General features: G+C 42.4%; 1 protein-coding gene across 2 annotated transcripts; it reads left to right on the forward strand.

Moving 5' to 3' along the window:
- Positions 1 to 370: 370 nt before the first annotated feature.
- BTBD3 (BTB domain containing 3) lies at positions 371 to 26,543 on the forward strand. 2 transcript variants are annotated; one of them, XM_035110069.2, is made up of 5 exons: positions 371 to 502; positions 13,083 to 13,350; positions 13,906 to 13,996; positions 14,750 to 14,868; positions 19,663 to 26,543. In XM_035110069.2, exons 2-5 carry the CDS (start codon positions 13,208 to 13,210, stop codon positions 20,693 to 20,695), a joined length of 1,386 nt encoding a protein of 461 aa, XP_034965960.2. In that variant the 5' UTR covers positions 371 to 502; positions 13,083 to 13,207; the 3' UTR covers positions 20,696 to 26,543. The 2 variants fall into 2 exon arrangements, with proteins under 2 accessions (XP_034965960.2, XP_034965959.2); XM_035110068.2 differs by lacking the exon at positions 371 to 502 and having other exon boundaries at positions 7,140 to 13,350.
- The last annotated feature ends 1,443 nt before the right edge of the window (positions 26,544 to 27,986 follow it).

A 27,986-nucleotide genomic window follows, 5' to 3' on the forward strand; every position in this document is an offset into this window, starting at 1 on the left:
ATGTTTTATCGTGTTTTAAATATTCTATTGGGAGCCGCCCAGAGTGGCTGGGGGAACCCAGCCAGATGGGCGGGGTATAACAACAACAACAACATTCGTTTGCAACGGAAAATCATTCAAAAGGGGGGAAACTTTAAAAAAGGAAACGAAAATTTCTAACGGCCACGAAGCCACACGCTTTTTGGTTCGTGGGGTTGTTTCCTTGTTTTGGATTGAGCGCGTTCACACGACGCAGCCGCGGCGCCAAAAGCACCCACTTTTCCCTCGACAGCCGCCGTTTTTATATCCCGCGCTTCTTCTCTTCACAGGTTTTCCCGCTCTTTCCCACCCGCCTAGCGCCGGGAGCGCGCACGTGGGGCGGCGGGCGCGCTCCCGCGGCCCGTCCCCGCCGTCCCTTGCCCGGCCGTCTCCTCCTCAGCTTCGGGGGGAGGCGACCCGCCTCAGCCGCTCAGCCGCCGCCGCCGCCCGCGACGGATAGAGGAGGACGGAGGGGGCAGCGATGGTAGGTGGCCCGGGCCCGGGCTCGGCTTCTCCTTCCGTCGACCCGCAGGCCCTCCCTCGGGAAGGCCCCGGTGCGGCGGGGAGAGAGGCCCGGCCTTGGCCGCCGGGGAATGGCGGGTCTGGGGCGGCGGCGGGGGGTGGTGAGGGACTGGCTTAACAGCGGGGCAAGCGAGAGGTGCTGGGTCCTACCTCGGGTGGGGGCTGGGATGAGACGGGACGGGCCTTCTGCACTTCGGGTGCGATGGGAATATCCCTCCCTCTCCCTTGGCACTTCTTATTATTCTTTTCCTCCTCCACCCCTCCTCCTTGCTGTACTGCTTCTTTTTTAAAGGTTTTGGCCTAGTTTTTCCTCCTAAAGACCAACCCGATCGACCTCACGCCGCAGGTGGGGATCCTGAGTGATGAGATAACTCTCTACTTCCCCCACACTCCTCCCTCTCTGCAATCTTTGGCGATGCCTGCTCAGAAGCAGGTCCCATTCAGTTCGGTGGGACTTCCTCCCCGGGGGAAAAAAGATTACAGCCATACACACACAATTTCTTGAAATTAGGAAGCCAAGTCCCATTGCATTCAGTGGGACTTCCTGGGCAAGTATGCATAGGATTTGCAGACACACACAATTTACTGCAAGTAGAAAGCTGGGGTTGTCTGCTCAGAAGCAAGCTCCATTCAGTTCAGTGGGACTTCCTCCCCCAAGCAGATAGGATTGCAGTCATGCACACATAATTTCCTGCAAGTAGGAAGCCAAGCCCCATTGCATTCAGTGGTACTTCCTGGGCAAGTACGCATAGGATTTGCAGATCACACACGCGCACGCACAATTTCTTACAAGCAGAAAGCTCTATCACGGAAAAGGCTAGATTAAAACCTTCCCATTCCTATTTGCTGATTGAAAATGAATGTTTTAGCTTGGCACCCAAACTTTGTTATTTGCAGGGGTTTTTGTTCTCTTGCCTGGAGGAAGGTTTTTTGCTAGTTAAGACTCGGACCAATGAGAGATCGGTCGCTGTGTCTGCAGCTAGTACGAGAAAGGCAAGGCCTGCAGCTTTCGCCTTGACATGCTAGTTAATAGTAGTTAATAGTAATAATAGTTCACAACATTAAGGGATTTATATGCATATGTTGCCAAATGTACTATAACTTCAGAAGCGATGAATAAATCTTTTACCACTGGTAGGAACTTAGGAAGTTGCCTTATACGACATTTAACCATTGGCCCATCTAACTTTTGTATATGCTGACAGGCAGCAGCTCTGCAGAAGAAACTCCTGCAGCACTCACTAGCTCCCACTGAGAAGTAGCAGCCACTGCTGGGGGTGGAAGGGGGATCCTCTTTGGAGATTTGGGCTCCTTCCTGTGTGCAGTGGCATTTAAGGTAGGGACAGTGATGACAGCATTTCCTTCTCCAGCAAAGCAGGTGGGCATATGGCAGGTCAAAGCAGGAGCCATCTCTGCTTGCCTGTCTCTTCTTCCGTATCATCTCCCTCTGGAGTGCTGGGGATTGGGCCCAGGACAACCCCTTGCTTTAGAGGCAGGGGAGCAGAGGTACCTGCCACTCACAGGGAGCAATGGTAGCAGGGAGCTTGCCATGTCCCCTTGCGCCATGTGGTGTATTGGGCTATGTTTTCCACAGGCATCTGATTGGCCACTGTGAAAACAGGATGCTACTGGTAGATTAGATGGGCCATTGGCTTGGTCCAACAGGGCTCTGTTTATGTTCTTAGGGTCACTTCTGCCTCTCAGTTGCTTTCTGTTGCTCCTGAAGGAGCATCTCCACCCTCATCGTTCTGCCCAGACACTGAGGTCCAGTGCCGAGGGCCTTCTCGGTAGTGGTGCCCACCCTGTGGAACGCCTTCCTATCAGATGTCAAGGAAATAAACAACTATCTGACTTTTAGAAGACATCTGAAGGCAGCCCTGTTTAGGGAAGTTTTTAATGGTTAAAGTTTTATTCTGTTTTTAGTATTGGGAGTCGCCCAGATGGGCAGGGTATAAATAATAAAATTACTGTTATTATTCTGTTTCTGACTGGCACAACACAACGAACCACATTGCCGTGATGGCAGCAGCTGTTGCCTCTGCTGCTCTGTCAGCTGCCTCCATACACTGGCTATCTTCTCCTGGTGGATGTGGCAGATAATCCCAAGGACCTTACCGCCCAGAGATAGAAAGTGAACAAGGGAAGTGGCTGCTTCTTCCAGGTTTCTTCACAGCTGCATTGCCCACTAAGGCATGTAAGCAGCATAGGGAGTTCAAAGAGAAGGTGCAACCTGCAGTTTCTGCCCATTTGCTCTTTGCTTCTGGGTGGAGAATACCTAAGTCCACGATGCACAGACCTAACTGCTGTACCACCTAAAGAGAGAGAGCAGAGGGGACAGCTTTTGCTTCCTGCAACTGCCTCTGTTCATTCAGGTGAGCAAGCAGTGGTGGCAGCTGTGGCCTTTAAATGATTTGCGTCTCCCTCTGGGCAGTGTGGCAGGGATGTTTTCCCACTGGGGAAAGGTGGAGGCGGCCCTGAGCATTTTTGCAGAGAACCCACTTTCCCAGCTTGGAATAGGCCGTGTCTCACAACTGAGAAGCAGTATATATTTTTTATGGTGGAGGATATGAAATTCACCCATGTTCTTAAACACCAAAGTGGCGTTATTCAAGTTGTTGAAATAACTGTCATATATTAATGATATGTTTGAGCTGTTGCTCAAGTGAAAAAACCAGTGAGAACAATTTCTGAAAAAAGTTCTCAGGGTTTTCAATGCTGCCCCAAAATCTTTGGGTGGTTGGTAGAGTGCTAGTCACTAGGGCAGTAAACATGAAAGGAGTGTGGTGCAGTTTTCCAATTTAAGTAACTTGCAGTGCAATCCTACCTCTGGCTACTCGGAAGCAAGTACCATTGCATTTAGTGGGGCTTAATCCAAAGTACGTAAGTGGGTATTGGATTGCATCTTTATTATCAGTGCCTTTCTTTTCCCCAGAGGGGGTTACAGCATAACCTTGCATATTGGTGGGTTTCTTTTGTTGGGGTATCCTACAGCCCTTGTGTGCATGCATGCATTTATATCTCAGGGAAGTGTTTGAAAGAGCAGGAAGTCATCAGATAGTCAGCCACATTAGAGAACCCTCCTTCCTCCAGTCTTGAGCCTGGTGTTAGAAATCTGAAATCTAGGTATCTGACTGGCCCTTGGGTACTCCTGTCTATAGGAAGCAGCTTGGCAAATCCAAGACACCTTGAGAAACTTCCAGCATCTGTTGTTCCTCCACCAGCATTTCCCCCCATCAGTTGTAAGAGATACATGGACTGAATTCATGCACTGGCATGTTTATGGTTCTTAAAGTAGGATTCTAAAGATTTATGCTACATTATTATTATTTATGTTGACAATAAAGAATAATGCAGAAGTCATGTGTATGTAGCAGCCAAAAGAACTTTAACAAGGCCTTGACTAAATACGTATTTGTTGTTCTGCCAGTCATTTCACCACTTCCTTGTAGGTCCCACCAATGATTAAACTGCGTACACAGCTCTCTGCTTGTAATATAGATTGTATTAATAAATAGTTTGTTTCTTACTCCCAGAGAGCTGTCTCTTACTGGTGTGTGTGGGGGAGACTATTCATTTGGAAACAGAGGGTATTAAGAAAACCAAACACATTGTTCTTTGCTAAGCCATGAATATGGAATACACACTGTTAAATTGGAAAGAGGTAGGCAAAGAATTGCAGTAGAAATATTGGCTCATGAATGAATTAATAGGCAGATTGTGACTAAAATATTAAAAAATTCAATAATAGATCTATATTTTACAAATCTAGTTTTTCAAATGAAAATTCTCCTTGATATTCATCGTGCTTTGAGAGCATTCAGTCAGAACAAAACACCCACAAATGGGGAAGATTTATGCAAATTGGAATCTTGCTAATTTCCTGAAATTATGAAGTTAATATGAAGCAAAGGCTTTCACCTGCATGTTAAAGGAGCCCAACTGGCACATTTGCATCGCTCGTGGCATTTTAAAGCTAGGTCTGTGGTGTCTGGTAAAATTGAAAAGCAACTTACAATGAACTAGGGCAGTATTTAATTTCTTTGCATCCAAAAGATAAATAAATTTAGTGGATGTTCACATACTCAAACTTAGGAACATAAGAAAACGCCTGCTGGATCAAACCAAAGGTCTGTCTAGGCCAGAATCTTGTCCCCACAGTAGTGAACGAGATGTCCCTGGGAAGCCCATAAGCAGGACATGAGTGCAAGAGCACTCTCCTCTCCCTACTTGCTGTTCTCAGCAAGTGGTATTCAGAGGTTTGGGACACGGGTGGCGCTGTGGTCTAAACCACTGAGCCACTTGAGCTTGCCGATCAAGAGGTCGGCGTTTCGAATCCCCGTGACGGGGTGAGCTCCTATTGCTGTGTCCCAGCTCCTGAGTTTGAAAGCACATTGGTGCAAGTAGATAATAGGTACCGCTGTAGCAGGAAGGTAAACAGTGTTTCTGTGCGCTCTGGCTTCCATCACAGTGTTCCGTTGCGCCAAAAGTGGTTTAGTCATGATGGTCACATGTCCCAGAAAGATGTCTTTGGACAAACGCCAGCTCCCTTGGCCTGAAGCGAGCTGAGCGTGGCAATCCCATGGTTGCCTTTGAGTGGATGTAACCATCCAGAGGTCCTTTACCTTTTTACCTTGCCTTATTCAGAGGCATAGTACCTCAGATACCTTACACAGCCATCATGATTAGTAGCTGTCTGTCCTCAAACTTCCAGCAGCTTTGTTGGCTAGCTCCTGGCTCTAGTGTTATGAGAGGAGGAGAAAATTGGTAGTAATTTTATTTTCTGTGACGAAGTGCATGGGACACCCTGCATAATTTTATACACCCCTATCACGCCCTGCCCCAGGAATACACATTTCCCCCCTCACACTAAGGAAGCCCCAAATGTTTTAAACTTTTTGATCGCTTGTTTCTGAACCTTTCCCAGGCTTATCCAAGAAATCAAAGGGTACAGTCGTAGACCTAAAACAGCATTGCAAGTTATGTTCCTTGCATCTGGCACAACACTGTTCTGTGTTGCTAACAATTTACATTGTTTTCTTCCAGTTCTCTGCTTCCAGATTCTATGTAATCAATTTAATTCTGAACTCTTGGGCTGTTATTGTAATTACCAGGGTGCGGTTTATTTTCTGTCATTGACATAACCCCACTCCTTGGTTGTATAAGAGTTCAAAGTATAAACTAGGGTTATAAACTGGTTGGTTAAATTCATTTAAATATTTATAGGATACCAAGCCTTATTTTCTTCTGGGGAGCAACAGTGGGAGAGTGCTGTTCCAAAGTGGTGCTGCCACACTAAAATACCTTGCAGCTGCAGAACGTGTATGATGCGGGACCTGTAACAGTGCCAGCTCTGCAGCGAGTTATTGGTCATTGCTCAAAGAAATACCGTGTTTAAATGTTTCTTCACCCAACGGAAGAATTTGGATATTGAGGGTTGTTCAGGGGTTCACTTGAGAATGTGAATGTTCACACATGCAAGCCCTGCCCCCAATGTCCCCAGATGTGTGGATTCCTGTTTAGACCTTTGCATGATTTAGAAGGGGAATTTAAAGTGCATTTTGCTACAAAACCCACTTAGGAAACTCCCCTTGATTTGGAGCCCTTTCTTACCATGGTTCCCAGTAGCGGGGAGGTTTCAGCAGAGTGCAGTTCAAAACTTCCTTCGAACCTTTGTAGTAGTTGCACCAAGGTCGGAACAGGAGCCAGCGTGCCTGGTGACCCTAGGGATGAGGCTTGTATGTGACTCCTGCTCGCATCCATAGTTTCAGTGTTTGCATATTTGCAAGGACGCTTGAACACACCTGAGTAAAACATTAAAATGTCTCAAAACTGCACCCGAGGTCTATTGCTGTTAGAAGGGAATCTTAGCGTTAGTAGGTTGGTGGCTTTACAGGCATACTTCATGTTACGTCCGCTTCAGGATGCGGCCTTCAGGTTGTGAACGGGCCTCCGGAACGGATCCCGTTCACAACCAGAGGTACCACTGTACTGCAAAAGATACATTACGTATGTGCGAGCTTTGGTTCCCCTCCCCACTAACCCAAGGGCTGTTAGTTTAAGTGAACTGAGGATCAGGAAATGAAAATGATAAAGGGAAAAGTTGTCTGAAAAAAAAAGAATAACCAGCTACCCTGCATATTCACACATGAAATATGTTTAAACTGAATCTAGGCCTGGTTGTATTTCCCAGACATTCAAGAAGACAAGTGATAGCATAGGAGTCCTTTGAAAAATATAAAGTGAGTAGCCCGTTGCTTCTTATAAGCTTAATTACAGTAATGGCTTCCACAAGAAACAGTTGTAGATCTTGAGAAGACGAGCTTTGTATCCAAATGGATAGGGACATTCTGATGAATCACATCTGAAGTTGCTCCTTAAAAGTAACAAGTTCCTTTATTTAAAGGTAAAGGTAAAGGGACCCCTGACCATTAGGTCCAGTCGTGACCGACTCTAGGGTTGCACGCTCATCTCGCATTATTGGCCGAGGGAGCCGGCGTATAGCTTCCAGGTCATGTGGCCAGCATGACAAAGCCGCTTCTGGCAAACCAGAGCAGCACATGGAAATGCCGTTTACCTTCCCGCTGTAGCGGTTCCTATTTATCTACTTGCATTTTGACGTGCTTTCGAACTGCTAGGTTGGCAGGAGCTGGGACCAAGCAACGGGAGCTCACCCCGTTGCCTTCTTCCAATAAACCCCCACAGCAGCGTATATAAAATCACGAACAACAAGAAATTCCCCACCTGTACGCTTACAGTCTGCAAGACACAACACAAAACAAAAAGGGGGTAAGGAGGGAAGAGGAAACTAAGCAAATTCAGGCACCAAATCTTAAATTACAGAGTTCTTATAATGACTCAGTGATATGAAAATAGCAAGAGATGAAGCCAAATAGCAGAACCAGTGGGGGTACCCTGCTTTCCACCATTTTGACACGATGCTTCTAGGTTCTGTTGTCAGCCCCACCAATTAATCAAAGAGCAAGTTATACCCTGCAATTAAAGATTTAATGGAGTCAGTCATTAATACCACAAGATTATGTCTATTATATCAATATAGGGGAAACGAGTAGCATTTGTGCCAAATCAACATTAATCTGCAACTTAAGCATAGTGTAGGCAAAACCTGGGACGCAGGTGGCGCTGTGGGTTAAACCACAGAGCCTAGGGCTTGCTGATCGGAAGGTCGGTGGTTCGAATCCCTGCAACGAGGTGAGCTCCCGTTGCTCGGTCCCAGGTCCTGCCAACCTAGCAGTTCGAAAGCACGTCAAAGTGCAAGTAGATAAATAGGTACTGCTCCAAGCGGGAAGGTAAACAGCGTTTCCATGCGCTGCTCTGGTTGCGAGAAGCGGCTTTGTTGTGCTGGCCACATGACCCGGAAGCTGTATGCTGGCTCCCTCGGCCAATAATGCGAGATGAGCACCGCAACCCCAGAGTCGGTCAGGGGTCCCTTTACCTTTACTTTAGGCAAAACTTGTACCATTGTCTTAAGTGTATCTACTGTCATTAAGTCCCACAGGGTTCAAAGGGGTTTACTTCTTAGTGAATAAATGTGTCCTCTTCTCTCTGACAACAGGATTTGGCTGTTACATGCATTTGGGATTCATCTTAAAATGGCAATGGAATATTGTCTTAATTGGTAACAAGAATAATGGGAGGGACTGTGTACTATGGTCTGATTATGACACCATTTTGTAGATATTTGTTATTTTCTCTAAGTGAATTTCATGACCAAGTGTGAATTTGAACCCAGGTTCTCCATCCTAAATCCAACGCTAGTTCTCAGGATTACATTTTAGGTGCTTTGTAGCCACCTTGACTTCACCGTTGAATTTGTTGATAGTTTGCTTTGACTTGAGGTTTGCATTTATAGGTAAATATTGATAACATGATGATTGGTGCTTATTGTTTCCATTCAGGTTTAGCGTTCCTATATGGTATGTGAATACTGTTCAGTCTTTCTGTTGACAACATCTTCTAATGACGTATATGGGAATGACTACATTCGCTAAGTATGTTAACTAGTGTAAGGTTGTATGATTTGGAAAATTACAATTCTGTTGTTGTTTGACTAAATGAAACAGATGGCTATTTCTTTTTTAAAGTACTAAATGAAAATAACCATTATTGAGTTATAGAGGGCTAAACCTGCACTTCTCTGTATTTGTTTCCGAGATTAATCATGGTGTTTTCCCCTTAATTGTATTGTCAAGAAGCAAATTATGCATAGCTAGCACTCTAAACGTTTCTTGGTAATTTTGTCAAATGCACAGTGGGAAAATAAGTATTGCCATACTGGTAAAATCATACAGCGTAGCAGGGAAACTTAAAATATTATTCCATTCCATTTAAAGCTGTCTGGTGGAACAAAATGACTGTACACTAATTAGTCCTATATGCAATTTCAGTCCTGAAGGGTTCCATCTTTGTGACACTTTAGTTTTCCAACTGTGACGTGGGTATTCCTATAGGAGGGCACCGTTGCTAGGGAAGGCCTGAACATACAGGAAAGGAAGGAAGCAGAATGAGTATCAAATTAAAAAAAGAACAGTGATGCCTAAGAGGTAGTCAATCTGAACAGAGGGAACCAAATGCTACCGCACAAAAATGGCTTATTTAAGAATTATTTTGTGGTTTGGGGCAGAATTCCCTAAACTGAGAAAGACTTTCTACCTAAGGAATCCCAAAAAGCTCCTGGCAATCATGATGACTAATACTGCACTTATAGCAGTGTGGGCTTTCCTGTTTTTTAAAAAATGAAGCAGAAAAAGAAGTGATTTCCCCCCTTTGCCCTTATCAGTAGAGATCTCCTTTAGCATGTTTGCCTTAAGAGTTAGCAAACAAATTATATATGCTGTATGAATAACTGGGACAAAAATACAATCGTCCAGATTAGTTGAACTGAAATATTTGAAAAGGAAAAAAATAAAGTACATTTTTCAATATTCAAGCATATTCAAAGCTTTACTAGAAAATATAATAATTTTTAAGACATGACAACGCTTACTCTATCTATCTATCTATCTATCTATCTATCTATCTATCTATCTATCTATCTATCTATCTATGATAACAGTTTAATAACACATAATTACACATTTCTGGATTGAACAAAGCCATCCACTGATGCATCACCCTTGCTTGTGCTAAGAAAATCTAGCTAAGACTGCCTACCCATATAAGGCTCAGAAAAATATTTTATGGGCTAGATATTTTGTTTATATTGTGATCTTGTGATCCTCCGATGAAGAGTGATATAGAAATAAAATAAATAATAAATATGGAACATGGTCTCTGTGAGTGGAACTGTAGCTAAAAGCCATTTGGCTGTCCTTTTAGTTGTCATTTTTATCAGAGATCCATTCTCTGCAAGCCTTTGGCCCTCCAAACCATGTATTTTGCCCTCCAAGTTAGAGTACCAGATCCTTTTTGAATCCATCTTAAATTAACTATCTCTTTGGCTTTAGCTTAAAGTTAATTGAAATCTCTCCTCTCCCCCTACTTGCCAAACCAAACACATGTAGGGTCTTAAACAGGGCATCCTCCAAACCAGTGAATTCTTTCTAGCGTTAAGTTTCCTTCCTCTCTCCCATAAACTCATTTAGTATTTGATGCAGGAATTCTTATAGGAGCTCAGGGATGTTGCCAGAAATTTAGAACTTTGAACTTAGGCCCAACCTACTTAAAATGCATACACCCCTGTAATACAAAGCACTCTTCCTAAAATTCCCAGAATGGGGGGCGCTAGGAGGACATAAGAACTGAATACTGGTAATATGACACAGCACTATCCGCGTTGTACATAAGGCACTGCTGAGTAATGGTAATGTTTTCAGGGCAACTCTGGCGATGGAGTGGGACTGCTTATCACAAATCTTTGTGGAATTTTGGAGTCCATGGTGCACCCGTAAAGGGCTCCAGCCTTTTGGAGACCAAGGGGACATTTGCAAACCAGTGCAGTTACACATGCACTGCTGTCGCACATTCCCCCCCCCCCCTGTCAGCAATTCAGCTTGAAAAGTTTTAGCTCTCCATTCCCAGGTGTAACACACACACGCACGCACACCCCTGAAATTGCTCCCTGCATTGCAGGAAGGCGTCAAAGAAGCCTGCTATTGGCTACAATAAACATGTTTATTTCAAAGCTTAATTCTATGGGAGGTAAACAGAGAAAGGAATGGGATCTTGCAAGTGCAGGCACCATTCTTGTAATACATGGGCTAGGCAGCTCAAGACTGTAGGCTAAATATTTCCAGGCAACCTTTTATCACATAACTACAGCTAGTGGGTAGGATGGCAGATAGGATATGGTGCAACTTGTACAGCTTCTTCTGTGTCTGGAATTTATACCTCACTGTAGTTGTGCATCTCTGTAGGATGATTGCATACTATCACATTCTGATTACCAGGCACCTTTTTGCATTATTGACCTGTTTTCAGAAGTGCTCACATTTAACCAGAAACAAACTGGCAACTCTTGAGAGGCAGGCTTCTAGAAAGAGGGGTTAGTTTTGAAACCTGTATGATGTTTTGTTTCTGGTACCTCAAAGTGATGGCTTTTTAACTTCTAATTTTTTGTGTGATGCTGATGGTGTATTATGAACAACATGTTTTGAACGTGAGATGCCAGCTTGGTACCGTACCACTCAGTGAAGCCTTATTTCAGAAATTTGCAAGCACAGCCTTGTGCCGAGAGAGAGGAATGCTCTAGCCCAGGAAAAGCAGAAGATAGATTTGGGGTCTTCTGGTAGATCTCTAGAAGGTCTGCAGTGGATGAGTGTGGGTTTCTGACTTTTAGCGGTCAACAATAGCAAATAATTAATGTCTTAGAAATAATTTACTTGGGTTGCTGAAATTAAGAATGCTTGGTGGAAGAATCTGTACAAGCATTTTTTGTGCAAAAAACCTGTAAGCTCAGTTTTTATAATGGGGGGGGGGCGCATCAGCAAATATGCTCAGAGGCACGCTCTTCCTTAATTCTCAGTGTTTGCCAGCCCCTGCAAATCTTTTTTTTTCTCCTAGCTCTGGCTGATGCACCCTGGGGCTTTGGTTAAAAAAGAAAAAGAGCAAAAAACATTTAGCAAATAAAAGTAGATCTTGCAAGCTTGAAACCTGCCCAGCCCTTTGGGTACAGTGCAAAGTGCTTGCAATACCCCTCCTTCTTCACCCAACTCACTCTGCTTTGAGAGATGGGAGCTGTACATGTACTAATAGAGGAAGCAGAGTTGGATCCAAGCCCTGAAAGAAGGGGTGAGCTGTACCTTTATGTCAGGGAGGGGGCTAACACCATATCCTGTACTTACAACACATCCAATTGGTGGGATGTATTAAGCAACATGCCAACACATAATAAACCATAATTACTTCAGTTTAGACCCTTTCAAATGCAAGAAGTTTTTTTCTCTCTCTTTAAACAAATTAAATTCATGTCTAATTTGACATTGTATATTTCTTGTACACATACGGAAGTTTTGCTGTGACTCTGTGCAATCACCAGTGGTGTAATTTGGCCTAATTAGCCTTTGCTTAGTGATTTGGGATGTCTATCAAGGACTGTTATGTTCTCAGGAAACGTAGTGAGTTAAAAGCTAATGTGGTGACCTCATCTCTATTCATTAAGCTCCAGAGTATAAACTGCACTGGAGAGGGACTGTTAAACCATATCAGTCCATTTTTATACTGCCAGTTAATCTGATTTAATTTGGATACTAAATTTATCCAATTTAACATTTGCAGTTATAACGGGAAATAATTTACAGGAAAAAATGCAGTATATTGTTCACTTCCCCTTTTGCCTTGCTTGCAAACATTTCTCGGGATTTTGTTAGTGGTGGTGAGGCACAATCATTTTTATTTTCTTGGGTTCTTTAAAATGATGTTCATGTTTGAAAATTGGTATGGCTTCAAGGGGAAATTATTAGCCAAGGACTAATAGAAAACACACATTTGTATCATTCACTTTGTGCAAGCGGCTTGCCTTTCTACTTAAACTGATCATTAAATGAGAGTGCAGCCACCGGCTCTTTAATATTAGAGCTATAAGCACACTGTGTCGCTGTGCTGCTGGTCCAATCGCTCTTTGTGACTTCAGCTATTGGCTCAGAACGCTGCTTGTCTGACTCCCATCTGCAGGGCTCTAACACCTCCTGCACTCAGATCCATTCAACACACAACTCGCGCCAGCTGACAAGCAAGCAGCAGCAGCGGCAGCTTATCTTGCTCTCCTACTTTGTTTTGCCACACAACAAAGCTCTCTCGCAAGCAAATGAAGCTGGGATTCATGATGGGGAGGAGTTTGACAGATCAAGTACTGGATCAAACTTAAAAAGCTAATATCTTAATTCAGCATACTAGAGAAAAAAAAGGTCACCTTGCCTTGCTGGAAAAAGAAGCACACAATCTCAGCCTTGCAGCTCTGTGTTCGGTACCTTCTGCTTGCCTCTGTTCTACGTAGTTAGGCTATCTGATTACACAGACAAGGATACTCATGGTAGATGACAAGGGAAAGAACATGAAATGTCTCACCTTCTTCTTGATGCTTCCAGAGACAGTTAAGAACAGGTCCAAGAAAAGCTCCAAGAAGGCAAGCAGTAGCAGTGGTGGCAGCAGCAGCAAGTTACCTCCAGTTTGCTATGAAATCATTACCTTGAAGACTAAAAAGAAGAAGAAGATGGCTGCTGATATTTTCCCCCGAAAGAAGCCGGCAAACAGTAACACCACTGCTGTCCAGCAATACCACCAGCAAAACATCAATAACAACAACATCATCCCAGCTCCAAACTGGCAAGGACTGTACCCCACCATCCGAGAAAGGTAAGCAAGTTGGGAAATGGTTTCTTAATATTGTGCTTTTCAGTTCAGTGGCAATCTGTAGTGAGATGTGTGCCCTCTTTTCGAACAGCATGCCTTTCCGTTAGGCAGTGTTCAAAGAAGGGGAAATGATTTTACTTTCCCCTTGTACATTTGTTATTTTTTCTGCTGATAATGAAGAATATTTTTGCATGCAAGCTGCCTTGTTTTAAACTCTTAGGCATTCTTCTCTCATGAAGGCACATTCACGCCGTATTAATCTTCATATTTGATCACACAGTTTAGCATTTTTACTTTTACAAAAGTTCTTGCTAAGTTTTTCTTGCAGTGTCATACTTTTCATACTTTTTTTTAATTAAAAAAGGCCATACCTTGGTACATTTAATGATTATTAAAGTCATTTAAAATATGCTTTTTTTCCAAAAAGGACTGTATCCTTCCTCTCTTTGTGTTTGTGTGTTTTCTTGGTTGCTCTTGAAAGATTGTAACATTTTAAGGAGCTGAATTGCATGTATGGGATGCTGAAACCCTAAAATAACGTATTGCCTCTGTTTGTAGAAATGCAGTAATGTTCAACAATGACTTGATGGCAGATGTTCATTTTGTGGTTGGTCCACCAGGTGGGACCCAGCGGTTGCCAGGACACAAAGTAAGCAACAGCTGCATTACTAGATCTGACATGGGAAAAGCAAGGGAAACATCAACTGTTGCCATTGTAACAGTGTGGGAGGTTTGGGTACTGGAACTGACATAATTATGGAAGCTTTTAAGCATCTTTGCCCGGTGAAATCCTTTAGCAGTTTCCCCTCCAGTTAAATATCTTTGCTACTGTAATACAAGGTTGGGGAAATCTGTGCCTGTTTCTGGACCACAGTTCCCAGCCATGCTAGCCTTTGGGCATGGGAGTTGGAGTTCAACGTGTTCCTCAACTGTGCAGTACAATATTATCCCCTTCAAAATCTTGTTTTACTGATTTATGACATTATTATGCTATCCTTCCACCAATCTGCCCTCCTTTTAAAAACTCACAGCAACCCTATGAAGTAGGTTATTCTGAGACAGCGGCTGGTCCAAAGTCACCCCATAAGTGGGAATCTGATGCCAGGCCTCTACATATAACACTCTTAAGCACTGCAACACACTGCCTCCCAGTGGAGATAGCAATGTATTAGAATAGCAGTCTGTTCAAGGGTTGTGGATGCGGTTTATCCAGGATTCTCTTAGTGAGTTTTGCTTTAAAAATTTAGAGTGCAAGGTGAAGCCATGCAATGCTCTCTCATTACTGTTGATTGCCTTCATGGCTTCATTCTTAACGCTCACTGTGGCGCTGCCACATTTCTGCTTTTCTGTTGACAATGAATTTTGTTCTAAAGCATGAAATAATATTTCCCTTTTTGAACAGTATGTCTTAGCTGTTGGAAGCTCTGTATTCCATGCAATGTTTTATGGAGAGCTTGCTGAGGACAAAGATGAAATCCGTATACCAGATGTGGAGCCTTCTGCTTTCCTCGCTATGCTGAAGTAAGCATCCTTCTTCATTGCTGGAAGTGAATTTGTTTGTACTTGCTCTAGTAATGTCACAGTTAAAAAGTTAGGCATTGTCATAAAGAAAGAATTGATGTGCAAACGCAGTCATTAGCTTATGGATACGGTGTCTGTAGTTGTGTGTTAATTATAGGACTTTTTAAAAATGAATATTTTATTTATCCCTCCCTGTGAAACACCCTTCCTTCATATGTCAAAGAGATAAAGAATTACACAACTTTTAGAAGACATCTGAAGGCAGCCCTGTATCGGGAGGTTTTTAACTCTTCATGTTTTATGTTTTTAGATATGCTGTAAGCCGCTCAGAGTGGCTGGGGAAACCCAGCCAGATGAGTGGGGTATTATTTATTTATTTATTTATTTATTTATTTATTTATTAATCCCTCACTTCTCCCCCCCCCCGGCCCCCATTTCCTGCATATTTAGTTAGTTAGCAGGTCACATTGGTCAAGCTGCTTTTCCATATACTTTATACAGAATGGAACATAATAAGGAAGAGCTTTAAAACAGGGTGAAAAGGAAAGATTCCAAACTACTAATATACTGTTGCCCGTTTTAGATGCAAAACCAAGCCAAACCATGGCTTAGCACAACTGAGTAAGCATGCAAGTCTCCAGAGTGAAGATCACAGCCTCAACAATCCTATCTCAGTCTTGCTGCTGTCATGCTTCCTGGGGCTAAGCCATGGTTTGCCTTCCTTCTGTGATCCAGGGTCATGGTTTGACTCACTTCAGAGATACAATGCACGGCAAACCAAGAACAAGCCTTGGTTGCAGCTGGTGGTTTGTCTGGTGCAAGACGAACCATGGGACACAATCTTCACTCAGATCTCACACATTTCCTCATTCCCAATAAACCATGAGTTGGCTTAGCATTACAGGTGAACCAGGTCTGCATTTGTTTGTGCTACTCCTTTTTCTAACAACACCATTCCTTTTTATTCCTGATAAGTGCAGGATGAATTTTCAAATGTTAAAAATAATAGTATTTCCTTAAATGCTGTTTCTGCATTTTAAACTTGAACTGAAGAAAGGACATGCATTTTTTTGGGGGGGGAGGGTTATTTCTCTCACCACCTGGCTTGTTTTTCTTGCATGACAAGTGGGAAATAAGGAAGCACAAGTTGTGTTCTAACAATGATTGCCCATTAACTCAGGATTTAATTTGGAATGTGTATTTGGAAACATCAAGCATTTCTTATTAAAAAATAATGGTTGTTTTTCTCTGTGTCGTCTATTACTGTTTTATATGTGTGCTCATATATTATAAGAATCTTTTCGATCTCCCATTGAATCCCCCTGCAAGCTTTGCCTAACCATGTATCTGCTAAATATTAGTCTCCTGGCTGGATTGCCTTGGCGATTGTGAAGGGCACTTTGTAACTTTTCCTTAGGGTGCTTTTGCTGTTTGTAGCTGTGGTTAGTCAGCACATGAATGTGTGAAGAGCTTCAAAGAAAGGAGATGACACGTACGAACCGGCAAGACGCAGTTGTGTCGTCATTTGTGGCTAGATCTGTCAAACTGCGAAGGTTGCAGTATTTAAATATAGGTGTTACGTCCTGATGAAAATAGGATGTTGTCAGGTGAATAGTATGATCTTTTCAGGTTATAAATACCAGCAGTGCCTTAGGTAGATATGGGATCTTCGGTTGAATCTTACCATACCAGAAAAAAAAGGTTTTACTGCTTGATGCAGCTCTACAGTGGAAAGAGTTTATATATTCCTAAATGCGGGCACTAGGAGGCATTCTCAAACAGAGCACAGTCTAATACAGGTTTAAGGGCACTTCACAACCTTTGATTTCAATAGGCCTTTGATTTCAGTAGATGCTTGTGTGTGTTCTGCTGTGCACTTGATTGTACTCTTGGCGTGCACAGCTCTGGAAACACGGATTTAAGAGTAAGACGAGTGGATTCATCCTAATGAAAACATGTTTAATACTCAGCATTTACACTGAGCTGGACCCTCCCCTGTCAAAATAGGGTAGCAGCGGAAACACCACAATGGAAATACCATGTTTTCACTATCCATAGCTAAGGTGTGCCAGGAGAGAAGAAAGAAGGGAAGAGTGCAAACCAGGCCACTGTTATCTCCTTTCTTCATTTTTTTCTTTTGGTGATAACCAGTTCATTATCTTTCTGCGGCAATTTTTAAAAAGCATCTCTAAAATTAGGAGCCAGACAATTAAAGAAAAGTATGGCTCTTAGAGTAGGCTTAGGTGTACTTTATTGTCCTAGTTCATGACCAAACTATACAATATGTTTAACTCTTTCATCTCCTGATAACAGTCCTGAGGAAGATACCTCTTCTGAGGCTTGTATTTGTTTTGTAGGGGAAATCTCCAAAACCAGGGTAGAGGAGGGATTTTCCTCAGGACTGCAGCTGGGGATATCTACCCCAAACTGCCTGGTGTTATTTGTAGTGTTGGAAAATGGCCCATTAAAGTCACATTTAACCACATCTAGCCAAGGTACAGCAAAAAGGTAAATCTGTAAAGTGGCTTAAAGCATATCTTACTGATATTTGTAAGCCACTTTTCTGTTGAAGAGTAGGGTTAAAATTATTTTAATAGAAAAATAATTAGGCCCCTGGTTTCTAATATGTGTACAATATGTTCGAGTATGTGGTGTTAAAACCTACTTGGTTTCTATATCTCATGTTTTGAATGCATAAAACCTCTACACTGGTGATGTGCACATTTGTCCTGAACATAAAAGAAAAATATGCATTTTACTTAAAGTATTAGTTATCATTTCTATGTATGGTAAGTTTCACTTAAACAGTCGGAGCTCTTGTCTGACAGTTGCTTTTAATCCACCAAAAATCCCCTAAGCAATTTCAGTGTTATAATAAAAGTTTCATTTTAAAAAGACCACAGGTAAATTAGTCTGTTGCTGCTTTTAATAATAGCTGTGCAAGTTAGATATTTAACATCCCTAAGTGCTGTATTCTATGCTGTATTCTTTCTGACACTGAAAATCCCAAGGGCTAGAAGTACATGTTAAAACATTGTGCATCCAAGAGAGATTATGGTTGCCTTGTAAATGAGCAGCTAGTGCCCCATAGGGAAAATCAAAAGAAGTAAACACAGATCTTTTAAACAAGAGCTAAGTGAAATTGACATCAAAGCTTCACAAATATAGTTCAAAATATTCTGCCACTCCCCCCCAGCAACAAATGGCTTTTAAACAATGTCATGACTACCTTCATCCTCCTTCCTTTGCCCCAGTGCCAAATCAAAATCAGTTTGTGCTACTTCCCTCCCTCCAAATAATTAACTTTGCTAGAAATTACTATGTTTCCCATTGTGATCTGCAAGTCATACATACATATATGGCTGCTCTAGTCTAAACTCTTCATCATAGTCAGGTTCAGCATGAATTGCATGCATAGTCAGGTTCAGCATGAATTGCATGCAGAGTATGGAAAACTGAAACCAGATTGAAAGAGAAGTACTTTTGCCTTGTTCATGTGCTCCAGTAATGCCTCCTTTTCTTCTTCTTCATTGTGCTTGGGAGATGGAGGAGGATAGGCAGGAGAAACTAAGGGTACTACTGGATATGCATTTTTGGAGTATGCTGTGAGTTCACTTGGGAGAGAGCCTACCAGCCTCTTTGGGGGGCTATCCCAACCTGAAAGAGTTTGGCTTCAGAACCCAGCTAGTTCCCCTAACAATTTTGCAGGCGCACTACAGTCTGCCCCATAATCTTACGTGGAATGGATTGTGGAAGATGTTCTCTGGAGTACTTTGAACACTTCCCTTGAGTGATCCGATTGCAATGTCAGTTGTCAGAAACAAGGAAAATAAGACCTCTGTAGATGATAGGATGAGGGTGTCCATCTAGTTGACCACCATCCTTTCCAACAATGGCCAGCCCCTGATGAAGCCCACAAGCAGCCCCTCCATTGCCCGCAGATGGTATCCGGAGAGACACAGCCATTGAACCTGAATAATCAATTTAACTAGTCATAGTGAAAAAGCATTTTAGAGAGAGCGATCTTCCATAAATATGCCTGCTCTTTTACTGGCTACCTAAGCCAGTGGTAATTACCACATGTGTTGGCGAATTCAGTACAGTCGTACCTTCATTTTCGAACAGATTGGTTCTCGAACATTTTGGCTCCCGAACGCCGCAAACCTGGAAGTGAGTATTCCAGTTTGTGGACTATTTTTGGAAGCCAAACGTCCGACTGGGCTTTGGTGGCCAATCAGAAGCCACACTTTGGTTTCTGAACATTTTGGAAGTTGAATGGACTTCTGGAACAGATTCCATTCGACTTCCAAGGTACGACTATTTTATTGTGAAGAAGTGCTTTTGCTCTGCCGTGAGCAGTTATTGACATTTTTTCATGAAATACAAGAAATATTTCACCATGCGCCAAATTTAATTGGTTGTCAACTTTACACTGTAAAGAGCTAAAGCTGAAGTTGATTGATTCATGGGGTTGCCAGTTAAGGGCACACTTATTCATCAAGGCAACTTGCGTTGCAGTGCGTTGCAGTGCTGTGGAATGAAAAACGACCAGATGAAACATTGCCTCCTGAGCATTTGCGGATTTTGTCATCATCATTAAAAAGTCACCCATATTGAGGTTTTGATGAGCTTAACAAAAGGTAGATGATAAACCAACAAATTAAGCATTTGTTGCAAATAATTCCAGAACAACGATATTAATGTTTTATCATACATGTGTCTTTCACTACTAGTGTTCTTGAAAAATGTCCATCTGTTTTGTTAACTGTATTACATGCGTGTCTTTTATTGCAGATACATATATTGTGATGAAATTGACTTGGCTGCGGATACAGTTCTGGCAACTCTTTACGCTGCCAAGAAGTACATCGTTCCTCATCTTGCCCGCGCATGTGTTAACTTCCTAGAGACGAGTCTGAGTGCAAAAAACGCTTGTGTACTGCTCTCCCAGAGCTGTTTATTTGAGGAACCAGACCTGACTGAGCGCTGCTGGGAAGTGATTGATGCCCAGGCAGAGCTGGCTTTGAAATCGGAAGGGTTCTGTGACATTGATTTTCAAACACTCGAAAGCATCCTCCAGAGGGAGACCCTGAATGCCAAAGAAATTGTGGTTTTTGAAGCTGCTCTCAGTTGGGCCGAAGTAGAGTGTCAACGGCAAGAGCTACCTGCCAGCATAGACAACAAGCGCAAAGTCCTTGGGAAGGCGCTCTATCTCATCCGCATCCCTACGATGGCGCTTGATGACTTTGCAAATGGTGCTGCTCAGTCCGGCATCCTGACCCTCAATGAAACAAACGATATCTTCCTTTGGTACACGGCTGCCAAAAAGCCAGAGCTGCAGTTTGTGAGCAATGCCCGGAAAGGCCTTGTCCCGCAACGCTGCCACCGCTTCCAGTCTTGTGCCTACCGCAGCAACCAGTGGCGCTACAGGGGCCGTTGTGACAGCATACAGTTTGCTGTTGACAAGAGAGTTTTCATTGCTGGCTTCGGGCTCTATGGCTCCAGCTGTGGATCGGCCGAATACAGTGCCAAGATTGAACTCAAACGGCAAGGCGTTATCCTAGGGCAAAACTTGAGCAAGTACTTCTCTGACGGATCTAGCAACACTTTCCCGGTGTGGTTTGAGTACCCCGTGCAGATCGAGCCAGATACCTTTTACACAGCTAGTGTGATTCTGGATGGAAATGAACTCAGCTATTTTGGACAGGAAGGGATGACAGAAGTTCAGTGTGGCAAAGTAACTGTGCAGTTCCAGTGCTCTTCAGACAGTACCAATGGCACTGGGGTTCAGGGGGGGCAGATTCCAGAACTTATCTTTTATGCCTGAAAGAAGATGGGTTCCACAACATGGAGAGTGCTGCTCTATGGTGTATATGTCTGGTCCAGACCTGTTTGATACGTACCTTGCTGTCTGCAGATATGTGATCAGTACAGGTAATATGTTCCTGAATGCAGTGAACAGCTTAATGCTTGCTGTACTTTTATAGCCTAAGTGTAAAATTCTTTTTACTGGGAGCTCCCAGGAACAAGCAAATTAGCAAATTATAAAAGTCAAGAGTTTCACAGCCTTACGACAGATGAGATAGCCCTTTTTTGTGAAAGAAAGGAAATAGATGTTCTTCTCCATGCTGTTTCCCACCTACCCTTTTAACTTGCTACTTTCTGCTGTCCTCCTGATTTATTTATTTTTGTTTCCTCCGTGTCATAGGCTTTTCAAACATCTCTCTGTTTATTTTAACGGACACCCCCTCACACTTCCACTGGAGGCTGATTTGGCAGCAACACCACCAATTCACACAAAATCAGTTTTGGTAGAGGGACAAGTTCGATCTTCCTGCATGTACTAATCTGATGTTGGAAAGTTGTGTTAATTGAGATGGACCACTGGGATGAACTGGTGCATTGAGAATGTCTACAAAGGAAAGTAAGTCTCCTCAAGGAGCAAAGTGGTTTATGCACAGTAAATTCTTACTTTCTTCAACACCATTCTCCCAAGCTGCTCCTGAGACACAAAACAACCCCTACTTGTCCAGCTAGTGCATTGAAATGAATGGTGTTTTCACCACGGCACTGTCTCAGTGACCGTTTCTTTTTAATAAAGAATTTCCCCATTTAATCAGCCTTGGTAGTCACCCTTTATGGGTCAACTCCCTTTCCCACAATTTTCTGATGCGTAAAAAAGGAGCAAATCCCTAGTGACTATTTTTTCTTTTTCCAAAGGCAGTTGAAAACTTTTTGGCATGGGGTTACTTTTACCACCTGAGTAAAAATAATACCAATTTTTGTAGTATTATATTACTTTAAATTGCTATGGATAGTTCACAAATTAACTAACTTGGCAGATAAATGGATAGAAGCAAGAAGCAAGTAGTAGGTTTCAAAGACTTCTCCATTTCTGGGTCAATATCCATATAGCAGGTTGGATAAATGCAGTTGTACTTACGTATTCACCCACATTTTTTCTTTTTAAAGATGCTCCAGATCTGTGATTTTTTTAAAAAAAGATGCCCAAATTTCTTGGCTTTCAGAATCCCCCTAACTACGTACTGTGTCTGGGATCAGACAGTAACATGGCTGGCGTGAATGCTGTTTGTAGTTTTTCTTCTTAGAGCTGCTTTTTAGCACAGCTGTAAATGGTTGCTTTGAGTAGCATTCATTACCACACTGCACAGAATGCCTGTTAAGACACATCTCTAAAACATGTATATGTTCATTTTATAGGAAGTTTTGATTTTTGTGTGATTGTAATGAAATTGGTAACTGCCGGCATTTTCTGAAAAGGGGACATTTGTGAGTTAGATCTTCCCCGTTTTAATTTGATCTTCATTCAGATCTAAAGTGCAGTTTTTCATTGACCAGAAGCATTTTTCCTCTCTCTCATTTTAAATTGGTTGTCAGGCTTCCCGTAGAACCATCTGCGTTCTTGGCAGGAAAGGGCTGCAGGCTGGGGGATAGTAAAAATGAAAGGAAATAAGCATAACTGAATGATACAGAGCAATTTCATGTTCATGAAATAATAAAAGGCACATTTTCAAGTAGGCAACACTTGTCTCTGCTTGAAAGTTGCTTACAGTGGTATTCCCAAGTTGATTTTCATCTCCCCTTGCTTTAAATTAAGGATATGATTTATTCAGTAAAGTAAGCATGAATGCTTCCTGCTACATTGTTCAAGGTGGGAGTGTACCTCCCCAACACTAAATCTACACTGATATGACTATACTGTATAAATGTTTCTCCCACCTCTCTGCCCACCAATATTGTACATTATCTGTTCATGTTCTTGCTCTGAATACTTAATCCTGGCTTCTAGTAGTCTTTTAAGTGCCATTAAGAATCTAAAATATGGTGGGATTGGGCATGAGAAAATCCAGCCTTCAAATGTTTTGTGTTTTGTCAGATGTGTATAATATAAAAGAAAAGACAGAGGCTATTCTTAAAGGGAAAATGTTATTATTGCCTTTTTAATGATTTCAAATGGTATGATGTAAAGCAGAAGGATTTAAATGCTCTCATGTTGTATTGGGGTTGCTTCCTGATCAGATGGTATCCTCAAGAACCATTGTGGCTGGGGTGCTTAGACTCAGGGAGAACCAGGTAAAAGCCCTGCTCAGTCACAAAATTTCCCGGATGCACTTAGGCCAGTCTCTCAGCCTAACATTCCTCACACTGATGCTGTGAGGATGGAATTGGTGGCAGGGCATCAAGGAAGGGCAAGACAGAAACAAGAAATAATAATCTGTGCATAATGTGCTGGGAGAGGGGAAGGGGCTTCTGCAGATGCTTCCCCATGCTTTTTCATGAACCTCAAATAAGAGTTACAATGGAATTGCATGGTTTGAGCAAGTAGTGCCATTTCCCTTAACTAGCAATCCTATAAAAGCCAATTTCCAGACTAGGGTCGTGTGGGGTTTTTGGTGCCCTGTGCCCTCTTGGCCTCTAGATGGCATATGTACACTGCTGCTTTTAGTTACTGCCCCATTGAAACAGATGGCTGTCAAGAGGTCCAGAATGGTATCCGAGTGTAGCACTTTATATTTCCCGTAAGCGTGAATGTCTTGCCATTCACTTCCATGGAGGGAAGTAACTGGGTTTAGCTGGGGAGAAAGAGAGCTAGGTTAGCGCCCCCCCCCCCCCGATTTTGGAATGCATAGCTCAACCTCCCCTGAAAAGGGGCGTCCTTCTGTCCCCCTTCCCTTGTTTGTCAAAGTGACAGGCACTTAGTCAGTTTGAACCTGAAAGCAGAAGTGACTATCATTTGAACTTCGTCATATTTGCCTACCATTATGAGCAGTTCTTAAACCAGTTTGCAGTGGTAAATTGCAATCCTTTTTTGACGGTACATTTCATTGCACCATCTCCTTTACTGTACAAGGGTAACGTCAATGAGGTGTGCTGTCAGATACAAAAAAATGCATGCCTTAAACCAATATAAAAATTAAGCAATGTATTGGTTTACTCTTAAGATAAGGGAGGCATAGCTTGCTGCATAAAAGTTAGCATGTGTCTTCTGCAACTGAGTCACTTAAGCTGATCAAGAGGCCTGGACTTCCCCATGTGTTCCTTGAAAAAAGAGAGATGAGTTCAAAGTTTAAAAAGTATTAAATTTGACTTTAGTGTGGACAATATTTTAAGGCATATTTTGAAACTGATTTGCATTCAAGGCACATACTGCAGAGGTATTTAAAAATTATTTCTGCAACCATGAGAGCTAAATACTTTTGCAGCTGTCATGAAACCACCCTTCCCTGCTTTTAGATTATATGGGAGAGAACTAAGTTATGCTTCCAACACAATTGGGTGTTTGTATTCTGCTTGGTGCACATTATTTTATGTGCCTCACAATGCACTCTTATGCATGTCTACTCAGAAGTAAATCTCATTGAGTTCAGTGGGTCTTACTTCCAGGTAAGCATGTAATTTAAAGTAGAATTTAAAGTGTGCATTGCACTACTTTTGGCAATTTTCAGTTAAAATGCCTTTAAAATTACAATTAAACTTGGGCCACTTCTAGTATGAATTATTTTGATTGTCAGAACCTGTACCATGCCTTTCTGAGGCATATTCAATGCAACTTGTAATCAAAATAAAAAGAATGCACAGCAAAAAGAACAAAAAATTGAGGGAAATGGCAAAGCAATAAAAACTCTAGGATAATCTGGTAGGGGGAGGGTGAAAAATGAAGATGCGCTGCAAAAGCTTGCTGTAATAAAATTGCCCTTGCTGCTCATCTAAAAGTGAGTAGCGATAGGGTCAGGAGCACCTCTTTGGGGAGGCTGCTCAGATGTATGCCTGAGAAAAGTATAAATGGGATCAAAATGAAAAATGAGAATGCTAATATATTGATAAGGAGGGAACACACAAAGAATGGGGGAAGTCCACATTTTCCAAGTGTGCTCTGAGAATTTCAGAGTTGGTTCTGTAGATAACACCAGGAAATTCAGCCAAATGAAATCTGCCACCTAAAGTGACACTTTTAACCATGCAACTAGCAATTTTATGAAGGAGGTTTCGTACCTTTCAGAATTGTCCACGTTGATCTAGTTCCTGGTCAGTTGTTACTCTCCAGGGAGCAATCTGGTAAAGAGTCTTGCACGTGCAGACCATCCCCAGGTAGAAAGTAATGTTTGATACTGCATTTGGTTGAATGCAAGATCTCCATGGTGTTGTATTCAAAGTAGAACTAAGGCTGTTGTTCCATCAACGCAAACCTTTATGCTTGCTGGACAGAGCTATCTCCCCTTCCTCAGCATGCCATTCCGAGGATTCTCCCAAACCCCTGAAGATGATTTGGGGAGAGCACAGTGGAAAGTCCCAATGCGCTAGCAGAAATCGTGGTCCTAAGGCTTCTGTTACTTTCTTCAATGGGGCAGGGGGTTAGAGCATAGTAGATTGCATACAAGAGCCTCTAGGTTCAATTTCCAGCATCTGAGAAATACACACACATACCATCTGAAACTAAAGCTGCTGCCAGTCAGTGTATACTATTAAGCTAGATGTACCAGTGGTCTGACTCTGTAGAAGACAGCTTCCTGTAGATAATGAAACTTCTACGGACTTGAGTTTTTTTCCGCTGCTGATTAATCTAAAGTGCTTTTTGCCTGAGGACCTATGTCACTTTTAGAACGAATACAAGAGAATGTCCAATGAAATATGCCAAATAAAAAAATAATTACAGGGTTGTCATTCAGCATCTCTGAAATGCACAAATGGCTGTGTGTGTACTTTGCTGTTCTCTTACATGAACAAGGATGTGCAGTGAGGAATCTGTACATGCACGGAGGCACATCTCTGTGGATACAAGGTCCTTGCATGCAGGGGGACTATGTATTTGTCTCTTAAATGCATAAAGTGCCCCACAACTGCTGCTAGGGGTATCTGTTAACATTAACACTAATTATATTATTGGCATTCATATTTTAATAGTGCTATTTAAAAGTATCTGCTGGTGATCATACCACCACTATCAATGAAAGGTTTTACCCAAATGGCATTGAGTCAATCCTGTTTTCTATATCTACCCATGTTAGGTTGGATTCATTCTAATCAATGTTTGTTGCCTTAAATGGTTTGTGGATTGAACTATAAGGCTGCCAGCATCAATCTGCTGGAAGCAGGGGATGTCCGTAGAATTGTTTCCAAATGAGAGCTTTGTACCCTTAAATAGAAAGTCAGTATCCTAAATGTATGAATTCCTGAATATTTTGGTTTATTCTTCTAAGGCACCAGACATATTTATCTGGAACAGAACAGAGCCTGAGATGTGAGAAAATATTATAGATGCTGTTTAAACTTCGCCTAACATCTTGTTGCATGGCGAGCTGGAAGGGGGAAGGGAAGCTGTTAACTGGATTTGTGGTGTAATATACTTTAAGCATATCTGACATAGTATTTAAGTAAATGTTCTAATTTCTACAGTACTTATTGCACTGATTTTTTTAAATGTTAAAACTCCGTTATTTCAAAGACAACTGCATCTAGTTGTGCTTGGAGCAGTGCTTGACTATAGCAACCGATGGCATTATTTATGAAGGACAGATATATATAAATATGAAGTACCTCAAGTTGAATGTTATCGTACTGTATCTTTAATGTAACAGTGCAGAATTTTAGTAGACACATGAATGTGTATAATCACATTTAAAAGGCAAATAAAAATTGAACTGGTTCTTACACTGTTTCCTAGTGTGCTTCTGAAACCTTAATAAATTTGCAGTAATACTTGCTGGACTTTGGGCATCAGAAAGGCTTGATGTACCTGATAAATTCCATCTTGAGGAAGAACAACAAATGGGTTGATCAGTATTTTGTTAAATGCTAAAACCGAAGCAAATGAGATAGGAAGGAGTTGTGGGTTTGAACGCTTGAGAAATGTAAATACTACAAAAGGTGGAATTCAAGTGGGCAAGATCCAACTTCAGTTGGGCCAGTTTGGTTGGGAGCTGTACCTCAATGGGAAGAACATGGGGAAGGTCCCATGTTCAATTTTCTGCAGGTAGGGCTGGGAGAGAACCCTGTCCAAAACCCTGGAGAGCTTCTGCCAGTCAGTGAAGACAATACTGAGCTAAATGGACCAATGTGCTGATTCAGTATAAGGCAGCACCCTAGGTTCCAGTGCTTACTGCAGCCCATGAACAGAAAGCTCTTCTACTGTACATGGGATTGGTGGGTGGGCAATGATATTTTATCCCTCCCAACCCCAGTGACAGTCCTACATGTAATGGTGGTGGTGTCATATGTCATAATGTGCTCTTCCAGGTTTAATCAACCAGTAGTTTTTGGAGGGGGTGAAAAGACCACCTGTGCTAGAGGAACAATCTGTAGAGGTTGGAACGATGATCATGGCCACCAAGATGTGGGGGGGGGGGGGAGAGAATACCTGTTGGCACATCTATTCCTGGACAACGAAACCATGCACACAATGGCCAACTCTTTCCTGTCCTTACCCTTTCACAGAATATGAAGCTCAACATAAAATGGAACTTTCTTGAACTCTCTTTCTTCAACCGGCTTCTTGAGTGCAGATTATCTTTCCCTATTGATAGCAATAAATGATCAGAGATGCTTGCATACGACACAATGGAAAAACAACAATGTACCGAAAATAGGAGCTGCCCAATCTATTCACCAGGGGACATGCCCCTTTTGGGATGCTACGGGAGTGAGAAAATCAGTGTCTTAAGCAGCATACAAATTGACAGCCAAAGGTGCACATTATTGGCTGCTAGTTTTTGCTGGCGGAGGCAAACGTTTGCATCAAAGAGCTCTCCTTGCTCCCTCTCTAGACTTAAGATGGCACAGAGAGAAAGCAATCCTCTTTTCAAGAAACGGGTATCCTTAATCCAGTGTTTCCACTTGACTCCCAACGGCCCATAGTAGCGAGGAGTGCCTTTTACCGCCTTTAGCTGGGATGCCAGACACATCCATCTCTCAAAAAGGCTAACATAGCCACAGGCATCCATGTGTTGGTAACCTCAATACAGGACAGCTGCACTTTGTGGGGCTGCCCTTAAGGCTGATTCAAAAGTTGCAACTAGCAAAGGATGCTGCGGCTAAGTTGTGAATCAACTTACTACAGTAAACCAGGTGGCGCTGTGGGTTAAACCACAGGGCTTGCCAAT

The sequence above is a fragment of the Zootoca vivipara genome, chromosome 3 (assembly GCF_963506605.1).
Source record: "Zootoca vivipara chromosome 3, rZooViv1.1, whole genome shotgun sequence".
Classification (NCBI taxonomy): domain Eukaryota; kingdom Metazoa; phylum Chordata; class Lepidosauria; order Squamata; family Lacertidae; genus Zootoca; species Zootoca vivipara.

Coding starts and splice junctions, on each gene's coding strand:
- BTBD3 (XM_035110068.2), top strand. CDS start 13,025: ATGGTAGATGACAAGGGAAAGAACATGAAATGTCTCACCTTCTTCTTG. Junction 13,351..13,905: donor TACCCCACCATCCGAGAAAG/GTAAGCAAGTTG, acceptor CTCTGTTTGTAG/AAATGCAGTAATGTTCAACA. Junction 13,997..14,749: donor AGCGGTTGCCAGGACACAAA/GTAAGCAACAGC, acceptor CTTTTTGAACAG/TATGTCTTAGCTGTTGGAAG.